The sequence below is a fragment of the Hydractinia symbiolongicarpus genome, chromosome 12 (assembly GCF_029227915.1).
Source record: "Hydractinia symbiolongicarpus strain clone_291-10 chromosome 12, HSymV2.1, whole genome shotgun sequence".
Classification (NCBI taxonomy): Eukaryota; Metazoa; Cnidaria; class Hydrozoa; order Anthoathecata; family Hydractiniidae; genus Hydractinia; species Hydractinia symbiolongicarpus.
Genome location: NC_079886.1, coordinates 9,918,294 through 9,932,158, shown reverse-complemented (window position 1 = coordinate 9,932,158; position 13,865 = coordinate 9,918,294). Strand labels below are relative to the sequence as shown.

At 32.8% G+C, this 13,865-nt stretch overlaps 1 protein-coding gene across 1 annotated transcript; it reads left to right on the top strand.

Moving 5' to 3' along the window:
* The first annotated feature begins 3,816 nt into the window (after window positions 1-3,816).
* Window positions 3,817-11,246, top strand: LOC130621741 (uncharacterized). Its single transcript, XM_057437084.1, has 13 exons — window positions 3,817-4,512; window positions 5,216-5,355; window positions 5,599-5,666; window positions 5,755-5,835; window positions 6,023-6,101; window positions 6,183-6,262; window positions 6,668-6,779; window positions 6,857-6,915; window positions 6,994-7,116; window positions 7,194-7,279; window positions 7,780-7,871; window positions 8,992-9,078; window positions 9,570-11,246. Exons 2-13 carry the CDS (start codon window positions 5,256-5,258, stop codon window positions 10,571-10,573), a joined length of 1,971 nt encoding a protein of 656 aa, XP_057293067.1. The 5' UTR covers window positions 3,817-4,512; window positions 5,216-5,255; the 3' UTR covers window positions 10,574-11,246.
* Window positions 11,247-13,865: the final 2,619 nt, after the last annotated feature.

Below are 13,865 nucleotides of genomic sequence, written 5' to 3'. Positions count from 1 at the left end.
TTTTTATAATAAGTAGCAATGATAGGTAATAATAATTATTCTCCATGTTTTTTGCACTCAATTTCATGTTTGAGCACTGTCCTTTTGTTTTCCCCATTCCGAGTAGTCATTAAGGCTATATTAGGGATAAGCATGGTTGAAACTGTTTTCCCATGAGGGTTAAAAGAATATAAACCTTCCGTCGGTGTTTTACATAGTACTCTTCTGTTTTTATACCAGATAGAAAAATCGTTTCCTTTCTTAGCTGTCCATTTTGTATGAACAGTTACCCAAACAGAAACCTGACAAGTTAGAATAACAGATAATCATTTAATCGCACCTTTAATTTTAAGTATTTTGCATATATGTTCTGCATCCAGCTAGAGGTGTGACGCCAGCCCTACCTAGTGTTAGAACGCATGCCTTACCTTTAAAAGGTCACAAGTAATTATGGAGTATGTTGGTTTATTCAATAGTATATGTGGTTTTAGTTTACGGGTACCTTAGCATCTTTGAACCAAATAACCTTATAAAAGTAGGAAATTTTAGAGAGTAAATATCTGCTATTACACTGTGACTTAATTAGCAAGGAACAAAGTTGTGTATTTATGCACCAATGTTTTTTGCACACAAAATTCTTATATTTATTGAATAAGGTAAGTAAGTAAGTAAGTAAGTAAGTAAGTAAACATTTATTTACCTAAGAAATGACAATTTACATTACTAAAAGAATAAATTAGCAATTAGGAAGGAGACTTTCCCAATAGCCAAGGCTAAACAAAGGAGAAAGCCACCAAGAAAAATGTGAAATATTTTCATATGTCAGTAAATACTGTAAGTTTACAAAGATTAAAATGAAAAGCATTATTGATTATAATTAGTATAAATGAAAATTCAGTACCATATAGTCAAATAGAAAAAAGTAATGAGACAAAATAATGAAGAGGAAAGCTAGTTGATGTATTGACTCATGTAGAAACTTGTAGCTAGGGATTTGATTGTGCTTAATTTACAGTTTGTGAGGTTAGTATCAGGATAATTTCTTTGCAGATTGTTCCACTGTAATGTGGAGATTCTAGAGAATGAAAAAGATCCAAACGTCGATGTGTTAACTGTTGGTTCAATAAGCAAACCAATTGTGTTACATCTAGTTTCATGAGAGTGTGAGATTCGATCAAATTTGAGTGAGGTAAGTGTGTCAGATGGGAGGTTAGAGTTTAGGAATTTGTGGATAAATTGAATGTTAAGGACTTTAACTAGGTCGAAGAATTTAAGAATTCCAAGTTCTGCAAATATAGGCAAAGATGGGGATCTTGGTTCACTGAAGGTGATCAGCCTAAGGGCAGCCTTTTGGAGGGTAAGTATTCTGTGGGCTACTGTGGTGTCTCGAGTGCCCCATACTTGGCAAGCATAGCTTAAGTGAGAACTAAAGATAGCATGGTAAATGTTTAGCAGGGATTTTAGGGGAACATAGTGACGAATTTTAGATAACATCCCATTGGCTCTTTGAAGTTTAGTAGCCACAGATGAGACATGATACTTCCAGGAAAGATGTTCATCAACATGAACACCCAGGTATTCACACTTTTGCTAGGATAAATGCGCTTACCGCATAGAATCAAAAAAGGTAAAAATTCAAGCCTACGAGATTGGGATCTAAATACAAGAAACTCTGTTTTGTTGGAGTTCAGTGATATTTTGTTGGCATTAAGCCAACACACAAGGCGTTTAAGATCAGCATTCATCCCTCTACAAAGGGATTCTAGTGATTTTGAGAATTTCAGCAGATGAGTGTCGTCAGCAAAATGATAGGTCTCTGACGATTTGATACAATTATGCAGATCATTAATATACAACAAGAACAGCAGCGGACCAAGAACAGAGCCTTGAGGCACACCATGTAGAATGGCTTTAAGTTGAGATTTGAATTCACCGATTGAGACATACTGGAGACGACCAGTTAAATAAGACCTGAACCAATCATTTGATTTTCCCCGAATACCATAGTGATTTAGCTTGGATAGAAGGATTTTGTGGTCAACAGTATCAAAAGCTTTTTGGAAGTCGACAAACACTCCACAGGCAAGCTCACCTTTGTCAAGGCAATGTCTAATGCGTTCAACTATAGTAAGCACAGCCTGTGATGTTGAATGCTGTTTTCTAAATCCAAACTGTTTGGGATATAGGATATCATGGTTGTTGAGAAAGCCTATGATTCTGTTGTACATAACCTTTTCATAGATTTTCTCAATGTTTGACAATAATGAGATTGGTCTGTAATTTGACACATCTATAGAAGAACCTTTGTTTTTGTAAACAGGCACCACTCTGGATGTTTTTAAAGATCTAGGAAAGATACCAGATTCAAACGAAAGATTGATCAAAATTGATATAGGTTTGGAAATATCATTTTCCAACAATTTTAGAATTTTGATTGGAATACTGTTTGGTCCAGAAGATTTTCCTGGAGAGATGTTGGCAATAATCCGGATGATTTCTTCTTGGGTAACAGGTGATAAGAAAATTGAGTCTGGGTTTGGGTTTTTGAGGTAGTCAGAGTACCTCTTGGATGTAGGTGGAATTTTGTTCCTAATAGAATTTGCTATGGATGTAAAAAAGTCATTAAAACTATTGGCAATATCAATCTGGTTTGTCTCAAGTTTACCGTCAACCTGAATGGAGGTAGGAATATTAGATTTCGACGGTTTCGTAGAATTAATGCTACGAACACCCTCCCAAATTTTGTGCATGTTATTTGAAAAAAGGTTAAAGTAATTGGTATAATGGTTTGTTTTACTTTGTCTGCATAAGCTGACAATCATGTATCGGTAGTGTTTGAAAAGTTGTCGGAACTCTGATTTAGAATCTGGATCTTTGGCTTTAGTGAATTTCCGAAAATAAAAATCACGTTTAGACATGGATTTTATGATGGCAGAAGTAATCCATGAAGTAATCCATGGTCCAAGGCCCTTTAGTGTTACATTTCTTTTTGTTCTTTAATTTTTTCTGATTTCTTGCAAACATTTTTTCCAAAAACCTAGTGTAATGGTATAGTAATGGTATATTTTGAGATGTTTGTATATTTCTTAATTGACTTGGTGGTGATAATGTTTCTAATTCATGAGTGTTTGGTAAAAAAATATGTATATACATTCTTTAATGTTTTAAAAATTAAATTTTAAACAATTTTTGCATGCAACCAAAGTTATTACTTAAAGGCTTAAGTTTTAAAATTTGTGAATGACTGCAGCAGAATAGAGAGTTGTTTTTAGTAAGAAAGCCGGTAAATTAACCTACAAAACTTGTGAATTATATTGCAAAAGCTATAAATAGTGTTTTTTGTTGTTGCTGTGTTGTTGTGTTCTTTTGTCTTAAAATGATGCTATACTTTTTAATTTATATACATATGTACATCAGTAAAGATTATTAATATGTCCAAGTACTAACACAAATCAAAAATACTATCTATTTCACCTTGCTTAATGAGAGTTAACCTATTAAATCTTAAATTTTTCTTCTTTTATTTTTTTTCTTATTAATTTTTAAAAATTATTTTGTTTGTTTTTTATTATTTATTGAATTATGGTAGGACATAAAATAATTTTGCTTGTGTCTATAGCGATAAAAATATTTGTGTCACAAAAATGTTTTTAGCTTATTCACAAGATGTGTCAATATTTGTAGAAACAGATGATTGTATCCTTTGTGTTTTAATTGTAAGTTTATCTTTGTGTGAACAGAACATGAATGTTTTACTTACAAAGTGAAATTATAATTGTTTAGAATGCATTTGAAATAAAATCTTTTGTTCAATGTGAGGAAGGAGAGAAAATCTGCAAAAGTTTTTACTTTTATACATTTTTATTTTGTGGCATCCCATCAGAAAAAATGTTCTTATTTGTAAATACGTAGTTTGTTTATTTATTTTTGGCTTTAGCAAATGCAATGTTTATTCACTTGAAAGGAATTTCAGTAATGTGTTTAATTGTTATACAGCTTTAAGGTCAAAATACAAAGCGGATGTTTATTGAGCAGTAGTGGGGAAAACAAAGTAGAATCATTTATAAAGTTTATCAAAGATTTATATGTTTTTGTATTTTTATCACATTCTTTGTTATCCTTTACAATGGTATTTCTGTCACTGTTTTTATTTCTGTCATTTATTTATATTTGTTCACATTTCAGAATATTCTTTACAATGAGCATTTACATGGTGATTTCTTAGGGACTTGTGTTACCGTTTGTAATATGACGTAAACCTATGGAGGAAGAGTTTTATTTTACCACATGGTTACAAATTCATAAATGTAATTCTGTAGTACTCAGACGTGTCATTCTTGTTGCAGTTTGCATTGTGATTTATATACGAAAGTTTAAGTAGATTATACTGGATGTTAATGTTGACAAGTAACCTGCAATCACACAATTTTTCAGGTGTTAATGATGTTAATGATGTTTTAGTGGATGTTTTAATTTTTTTAATTAAAAAATTGCTTAATATATCTCTGAAATGAGTTCATCCATCTTTTGGAGGTAGATTTTATTTTAATAATAGCTTTCCTGGATTGATGATTTGGTTTTCCCTATTATTTTTTTTACCAAAATCTTTGCTTTATTATTGACATTCACAAAAGAAAACAACACAACTTCATTTTCTATAAAATTTTTACAGAAGGGAAAACATTTAAATACACACTTTTTTATAAGAAACGCACTTATAAGAAACTTGAGACTCAAAATTTAAAAATCTAAGCTTGGCTCAGTTTCTGAAGCTCCTCCAGAGAATTAACTATTACAGAAATTATTACAGTGAACTCTTAGCACTTTTTTAAATTGATCAAATAGCAGACAAAACTAGAACATTCAAATATATATATTCAAAACAGGTTAAAAATAAGAGCACTGTATCATTAGTCTTTTAACACTATGAAAGTTATTACGCAACACAATATCTTGTATTGCTAAACTAAACATCACATATAGAAGTTATTTATATTTTTATCTAAGTGTTCAATGTCATTAACAGCTTCAATTGTCATTTTTTTCTTCTTACACGTGCACTATATTGACCTTAAAAATGTTTCTTGTTAAAATATCAAAAAAAATAAATGTATTTAAAAAACATGAATTTGGTCTTCAAAATCAGTTGCATTACTTGTAAATACGGTTATAAAAAGATTTCGTGTTGGTTGCTTCACTAAAATAACTTGAAAATTAAATTGTTGATTTTCGTCAGATATTGCTAAAACACTGATGAAATACTGTGCACTGTTATCATGGAGAGAATGGTGGGCTTTCGTAGATCTCAACCAGATGTCAATGTGTCTCGATTATCCAAATCATCAAAGCTCTTTTTCCTGCTAAATATTATGCAAGGTAACAAATTATCTTCTTGGAAAAGTCTTTGCTCATGTCCAAAAATGACAAATAAAAAAGCCCTATAATTCCAAAAAACTTGGAGAACCCTGCAGGATTTTGACTTCACAGAGGGATAAACAATGCAAATTTGTTTAATATTGATACTATGCATATTAACTATAGGTACGCCGTTGGCTAATTGATAAACTTCTGAAATCTTCTTAAAATGTTAAATTCTGCTCAACTTTCATTATATTCTAGTTGTCATTGTTGGAGGTATCCAATCATCAATGATGTATCTTGGTGACTACAGCTCTATAACCACTGGTGTAAGCATTGGTTTTCGTGACCATCAGTTTCTAACTTTACAAAGATAATCTTTTTATAGAGATTGATTCTGTTTTCATTTATATTTAGGGTATGGGTCCGGGGAGACGAGTTTACATGGGTTTGTTCGCAGGTGCTGTTGTTTATTCATGTTTCTTATGTTTATTTGCTGTAAGTATATATTTCTAACTTTTTCAAAACAAACTTTGCCAGTATAAGAGGCGTACACAAACTGTAGTAACTTCACAGTTTTTCTTTGCTTTTCTAATAACAGCACGTGGATTTATTCTAATTTTTTGTAAACTCTTATATTTTCTCCTTTATGTGCACTGAAAGTCCTGCCATGTTCTATTTTTAGGTGAAAAATGAAAATTTTTTGGAGATAATTGCGTTTGTTGTCCAAAATTTTGGTTACATCGTGTACAGTTTAATTCAAGGTTAGATTCAAATTTACTGCTACTTATTGGAAGTGCATTTGACAACATATGTCTTATAACAAACCCTTTTGTTGTCTTTAGTATACCATATCAATTATAAAACATATGAAGACATCGAGATTCGTAAATCAAAACAACTTTCTGTTTTATCATTTTTAAACGTGAGTGCAACGTTAATTCTCGCATTGATAAGTTCGCCATATTGATATCTTGCGTCAAAAGAGATTGTCCACAATCTGAAAAAGGTCTACCACATGAAGAAGATATTCAAAAAATATGCTATGTGAAAAGCAAATTGAATTAGTCTTGTATCCTTGTTATTATTAGTATTAGTTCCGAATATTTATATAGCATATAACCACTTCAGTGTTGAAAACACTGTTACTAATGTGGGTCCTGTGTTCTAGATGTATGCACCGGCTAGCCTACCCAATTTCCCTCACATGGCATGGGTTGACCCGTAGCTGTGGTAAAGACACTTGCTAAAAACGCTCGCGGTATTGACCGAATCATGGTCCTTGATATTACGAACCTTCGCCTGAGGTTGTTTAACTTCTTTTGTTTAGTTTTTCAGCTTATTGGTAATGAACGCAATGTTTACTTATCTTGCGTTCAAATTGTTTGTCGAATATGGTTGGAAGATCTACAAAAGAGTTCGATTTAACATTAAGCTTCGAGGTATGCGTACCTTTGTGAAGTTAATCGATTGCGCATTTGTATTTGTGTGTTTACATTTTTTTTGTTTCGCCTTTCAGCTGCATATCATTTTTACGAGTTGGTGATTTGTTTGATGAAGATGACAATACTCTTTGTGGTAAGTACAATGTTTTTGTTCCTGTTTTTGTTGTTGTTGTTGTTGATGATGATTTTTCTTATTGTCATCTCTTGTCAGGTGATGTTTTCGATATGTTTGAATCGTACAATCTTCAGAGGTTTAGAGTCAGATGCAAATTTCATAATAACACTAGCTATCATACCTACTTTTATTATTGTATGTATACTAGCAGTTGCTGGGGTGAGTGGTTTCTACCATTTTGAATTAAAGTATTACTTAACTTTGTCTCTTTTGCTTCTTATAATTCTGCTGTTTAGATTCATAGAGAAAACAAAGTTATCATGACTATGTTTGTTGTGGTGTTGCTGGTCGCTCAAGCGGGATACATATACGAAATTTACAGGTTTGTGCAGGAAGATTTTTGCGATTCTCGCAAATTTGTTGATTCGCAAAACCCGGATTTTCTTTTCACAAGATGAATTTCTCTTACAAATACTTGAAAATATAATATTTCTCCACCATTACGGAATTGAATTTTCATTACGTCGATATTCGTAACTTTTTAGCATAACTATTCGTCACACGGCAAGAAATCTCAGGATTTTTTGTGCTCAATCTTTTTTATATTTTTGATCAATATTATCCTTTTTTAACGTCATAATATTCGATAGCGTTGTGTTTGTAAACTTAGAACAAAATACTCTTCCCTAGTTTTTAGTTTATTTATTGCATATTATATTTGTTATATATTTAATTATGTACTTTTAGGTTGTCGAAAGCAGATTTTTTTCGCGGAATTTAATTTTTCGAATAGAAATTTCATTAATTTTAGCGGAAACCGCGAAATCCGCAAAATTCCCGAATTTTTTTTAAGTACTTAAAGAGCATTTCACTTTTTTTTAGTTTTGCCACGTGCTCGTCAACATACTGCAAGAACTTTTTCACAAAGAGGAACGATATTCCACAAGAAGTTGTAATTCACATTTTATACCTGGGTAAGTATGTCCATGCAATGGACGTCTAGTTCTAAAGAGCAGCATTTCGTTATAGATACTATTGTATAACTATAACCCAAGCGTGAAAAATGCATGAAAAATTTAGTAATTTAATAGGTACCGCCCAATTTATTCCTTTTAACTAAAACGAAATTCAAATCTCTTCTCTTATGAGTTGATGTCGCATTTTTTTAAAAATGTATGAAGCCATTAACACGACCGACAATACATTTTTTTGTAAAACACATGTTTTCATTTCTTCTCTTGAGAAATTTAGTGCTTTGTATCTACATGTTGTAAATATTTTATTTTTTACTTTATTTTTTATTTTTATTTTTTACTTTATTTTTTACGAAAGGAATTACGTCTTTCAAGATAAAAACTAAAAAAGTGTACCGCAAGTGTTTCTGCTGTATCCCCTTCCCTCTCATTTGCATAAAACTTCTAAAACCCTAGATATATTATTTTTTAGTACGTTACATAGCTATGATTCTAAATGACTTTTCGCATTTGTCTACCTTTCAGAGTCTTAGATATTGACCATTACTCGAAACAACCCCTTCAATCTCTATGATTTTTTGATATGAGGATGAAACGCTTACCTTACAATCTGGAAAATTTTAAAAATATTTGTTTGAATTATCCTCAGAACTTGAAACCCACAACGCATCATTTCAACAAGGGGATTCATTCTGAAAAGTTTTTACACGTTATTAACCCGATTTCCCATTTATTTTCAGATTTTACCCGAAAACCGGGCAATTTTTGGTCTTTTTTAAGAAAATGTGTGGGATTTATCGGCTTTAAAAATCCCAGTATATTTAGGGTTAAACATGTGTAAATAAGTCCTCCACGTAAGAATCCTTTTTTTTATTTAACTTTTTGTTTCATCTCTTTTTCCAAACGCCTGTCTTGACAGTGGCGCTTTTCCACAAGTGACTGAGGTTCCTCTTGCACAACGGCCCTCTTTCATAACGCCCCTCTTTCACAACGACGCTGTTTACGCCGACCCTTATTGCTGTTATGTTTCCAGTGTCTTATATTTTCTTTCATTAAAATTTAGCAGGAAATTTTGGAGAAAGAAACTTGCCTTCATCACGAATGTAGACATTTTTTTTAGGTTCAGTGGCGTTATTGTTCGTTTTCGTGTTGGCTCTAGCATCAGTAAAGGTTACTCGCAACTTTGGAATTGGACTTCGAAGTCATTGTAATGATGTGTTTTTATTCTTCAACCATTCTGTTATTTTTATTTTACATCCCGGTTGTATTCCATGCTTGTTCTTAGTAAAAATATTTTCATGTGGTGTTTTTGATACTACTTAATTTCTGTTCGTTAGACAAGAAAAACATTTGATTTGTTTGGCCCAAATCTGCATAAATAAGCGTTGCAAAAACATCAGTCGCAGAATTTCTCCTTACTTCGTATTTTTTATTTCATGTGGGATATGAGATATTGTATTTCTCAATGATATGTTAGGCAAAAAACTGAATCAACTTTTGCCAAATTTCCGGTATTTCCAGTTCCTGCACAAATTAAATCTGCAAATTTTGGGACAATTTTGTCATCTGCAAAAAATTTATCTGCAAAATTTTCGAGACGACTCATCGGAGTGTGCTATGCTACAGATGTTTTGTTTATTACAGATTTTTTATCGGTTTTTCAGAGAGCACATTTATGATAGCTGCTTCATTCTTTAGTTACTGGATCGACGAAAAGCTCGACGTTACTCATTCTTGGCTTATCACAAGGAATTGTCAGTTCAATCATTCTCAACTCATCCGTTCAAAAAGAGAGTACCCTTGCGAATATACACGCCATCACGCAAGAGGAAAATGACTCGATTTCTTCTGACACGTCAGAAAAAACACGATCGTCGATAACTGAAGAATTCGACTGTTGCAATAAAACAGGTTCTAAAAGAAATATTTTTGATGAGATTTCAACGTTATCGAACTTTGCTAGTAATAAATGTGCGTCCGGCGCCCTATTGGATGTTGATTTCCCGCCTAACGTTAAATCATCTTCATTAACTGCTAAAATACCCACTCAACAAAGAGCGAGTGTTATTGCACGACTATCCAAACAGGCAACAGAAAAATTAAACACACTGTACATTGGGAGTAGTGCATCAACTGAAACCATCTTTAAAGAATCTTGTTGTTTGCCAAAAAAGCGGAAATCTTCGGACGCCTACTTACCGGCTTATTGTTTACCAACCGTTTATGAAAATCTTTTTAGACAAACAGAAACTTCACGTACTGCATCACGTAGAACGAAAAAGAAAAAATCTATTCATGACGTACCATTCCCTGGTACGAGAAAAACTGCTATTTCAACGCCCCCGACGGAGTTTAGTAATAGTTGTTCCAGTGACAAAATACAAGATAAAAACACATTATACTCCAATTCAAATGCAGTTATTGTAGACCAACTGAATAAGAAACCAAAGAAAAGGAAACTTTCAGGCGACTTATTAGGTCTACGTCAAGTTGGTAGCCAAACCGAAAAAGTTAACACGCACCAATCACATAACCGTACATATAGTGATACGTCTTTTGCATCGACTCGTTCACTTATTTCAGATGTTAGTGACAATCGTAGAAGATCTTCTTCATATAGCTCTATTTCTCCGAACATATATGGAAGATCCTCACTGGCTGCGATTTCAGAGTTGACGGCTGTAGACGATGTTTTCGAGTAGGCTTCTGCATCCACTCTTCCGTTATACGAGCTCACTCCTGCCTTTAGGGAACTAATTTTCGTTGAAAGATGTTTTCGCGTATTTCGCGAAATGCCCACAGAATTTCTTTGATAGTTAAATTTAGCAAAAATTTATGCAATCTAAGGTTATGCTATTTGATGTATGTTTTTTATGCTTATAAAAAGCGTGTAGCCATTTATACTTAAAAAAGTTATTTTTGATAGGGATGATGTGTTTGATTCACTTCTTTTGAGGTGTCCATTAGATGGAAAAAATAATTTTTTGCGAAACCAGCAAAAATTAATTCTTTCGAAATACAGTGTTTTTTTTACTTGCGAAAATTAATTCCCGTGAAAATTAGTTCCCATTTAAGTAGTTAGTTACATTTGTTAACATTTCTAATAAAAAAATGCATTTTTTCGCCAATATATGTAAAATACATGATGTCTCTATAGTAACAGCCGTATTCTGTCTGTCTCTGCGCAAAATGGTACCGCAAACAGTGAGACACACGAAATGCGGTAAATAAAGGACGCACGATCCCGTGGATTTATCCATGGGCCAAAGACTAGTACAAATATATTAAGCGTACAATTCATATTTTCTGTAAATTATTTTACGAAATATTTTTACAAATCTGAGAGAGTATATATATATAAAATATATTCCCTAATATGCCTTTTCATTGACATAATTAGGTCTTCCAAAAAAAATCATTAAAAACAGACACAACAAAATATGTTTAACTACCTTTATTAGAACTGTCACCAAAATATACTCATGCAGAAAAATTTGAAGCTACACCAGTTTGCTTACATTTTTGTGCATTAGTTGGTAACATGTCTGTTGGTAATAAACCTTGTATTTGATGCTTCTTGTATGTTCTTGTATCTGCTCTTAAACAGAATTTATTTAGTTAGCTAGTTTGTTACGAAGTTGTCATGGTTATCTTTTGTAATAATTTTTTGAGTACAAGTTTTAGCGATGACGGCGTGCTTGGTGGACGATCTAATGTAATGGTGGCCATTTTGAATCTTTTTAATCAGTTTGGAATAAGAGGTTTTTATCCTGGCCAAAATTATTCATTTTTACGTTTCAGTTTATGGCTATCTACAATCATGTTCATAAATTATTGGAAAAACGGCTTTTGAGGGTTTTTTTTTAGAGTTTGTTTGCCCAGTAAGAACAAAAAGCCAATAACAGACAAATTCTCAATCGTGGGTTGTAGTGTAATAGAACTAACTGTGACCAGGATGTACAAAAATATTAGGAGAAATCATGGTACACATAATTAACTATTTTGAGAGTTGGGACAAGAAAAAATACATTGAAAAATAACACTTGAGAAAATGAGATTCTTTTGCAAGGTGCTTTGTATTTTTAATATGTAAACTAAATAAAAAAATGAATCTTATCTTATCTTATTGATGCATTTTTGTAAATTCAAAGCCTAAAATCTAATACTACTTCCTGATATCCTAGCTAAAGCAATCTGTTAGGTTAGTATCACAGTTAATAGTCTCAGAGTTGATGTACTAGAAATAGAAGGGCGAATGATGTGCAAATCATCTACCGCTTCTAGTCAGTGTTGATTTTGTGTTGATTTGTGCCCCAAAATACTGCCAGTGACTCTGGAAAAGACCTCCAACCAACACTGAAGAGTGGGGGGAGGGGGAAAGTGGTTTTTCCAAAACTATTATGAACATGATTGTAGCTAGCTATCAAGCTGTTTATTACATCTTGGCTAAAACGTGAAAGAAGCTAAATGCATTTTGACTACACCAAAATTCTTAATCAGTAATTCTTACACTTAATGCAGTAAGGTAGCTACACCTTTTATTACAGTCGTAAAAATTATTCTGCAAAATTCCGCAGAATGGTTGTTTTAGTTGGACGGGGTAACAATGGACACTGCTTCCTGTCTTTTTATTTAAACTACAGTTGCAATAAAGTATAATATTACCGGTACCTAGCGCGCCCGGGAGTAAAATTCATTTTTGTACTTTTGCCTGGAACATATTTCAAAAATGAAAAAAGGATGGTCGACCAACTTCGTTAGGACGGGATAACAACGAGTTGTAAACTGTGTTTTCAATTCAGCTAAGTTGCAGGAAAGTTATTGTTTGAAAAATATCTAAAACACTACAATGGTGGGTGCGTTTCACTTGATTTACGACATACTGTATACTTGTACTAAAGAGCTCCACTTGGATGTGTGGCACAGTTTACAGCTTTAGTAAGCGCTGAACGTGGCGTTTTAACACCAGGTCACACAGTTACTTGTGGCTTAAACTGGCGTTTTGACGACTAGTTTTTTTTTATTATTCAATCATATGAATTGATTGGGTGGCTAAAATACTAACGCACTGCGGCCCAAGTTATCACAATACGCAGTCGATCTGGCTGTATCAACATAGCATAGCATAGCATCCATGCAGCCATGTTCAGCATTGTTTGATTTTGTCATATGTTCTGTACAAACCTGGTTTTTTTCTTGCTGTTACCTGCAGGTGATGTTGAATTAAATTCTAGTCCCTCAAATTATTTAAAAATTCGTCAAGGTCCATTTCAGCAAAGAGATCTTTAATTTAGTCCTACAAGGGGTATTCAATGCTCTTGCATATCTTTTTTTTTAATGTATGTTTTTGGTTTTCAAAACCATTAGTCGTCGGAATTAAGATGATCTAAGATATGCCTTTGAGAAAGGTGATTTATTGTAGAAAAGTGAGAATACTACATCATTTTCTCGTGGCCTGAGCTTCCTTCGTCAATACAAGTAGAGTCGCAAGAAATCACCATACATTTCTTTTGAACGATTTTGGATTTTTGTACGGCGGCTTTCATTGTAAACCAAACTTGATTGCAAATCTTTACTTGTGTCAACACAACAATGATGACGTTCTATTCATAGTCAAAGGATGTTTTGTTTATCTAGTAGATTTCCATAGTCGAGATAACCAAAGATTATCTAGTCCTGATGGCACTGCAATTATTGTCAAATTTAGAGGAATTCATGATTGAGCTGATTATATTATCCAAGTTTTTATGAAAACTTGCAATATTTTAGTGCAGTATGTTTATTTAGCTAATCGACAGATGATTTTGCTGTTTTTATTTTGTCCAATACCAGACAATTAACGCTCGTGTTAAAAGACCTTCATACAGTCATATACATCATTTTATTTTCATTTCCATTATGTGCAAAATATAGTATTTTCTTTTACACTTCGAATGAACTTTTGCGAGAGATAGTTTATCAGCCATTCTTAAACTCGAAAATTTTATAAATTCT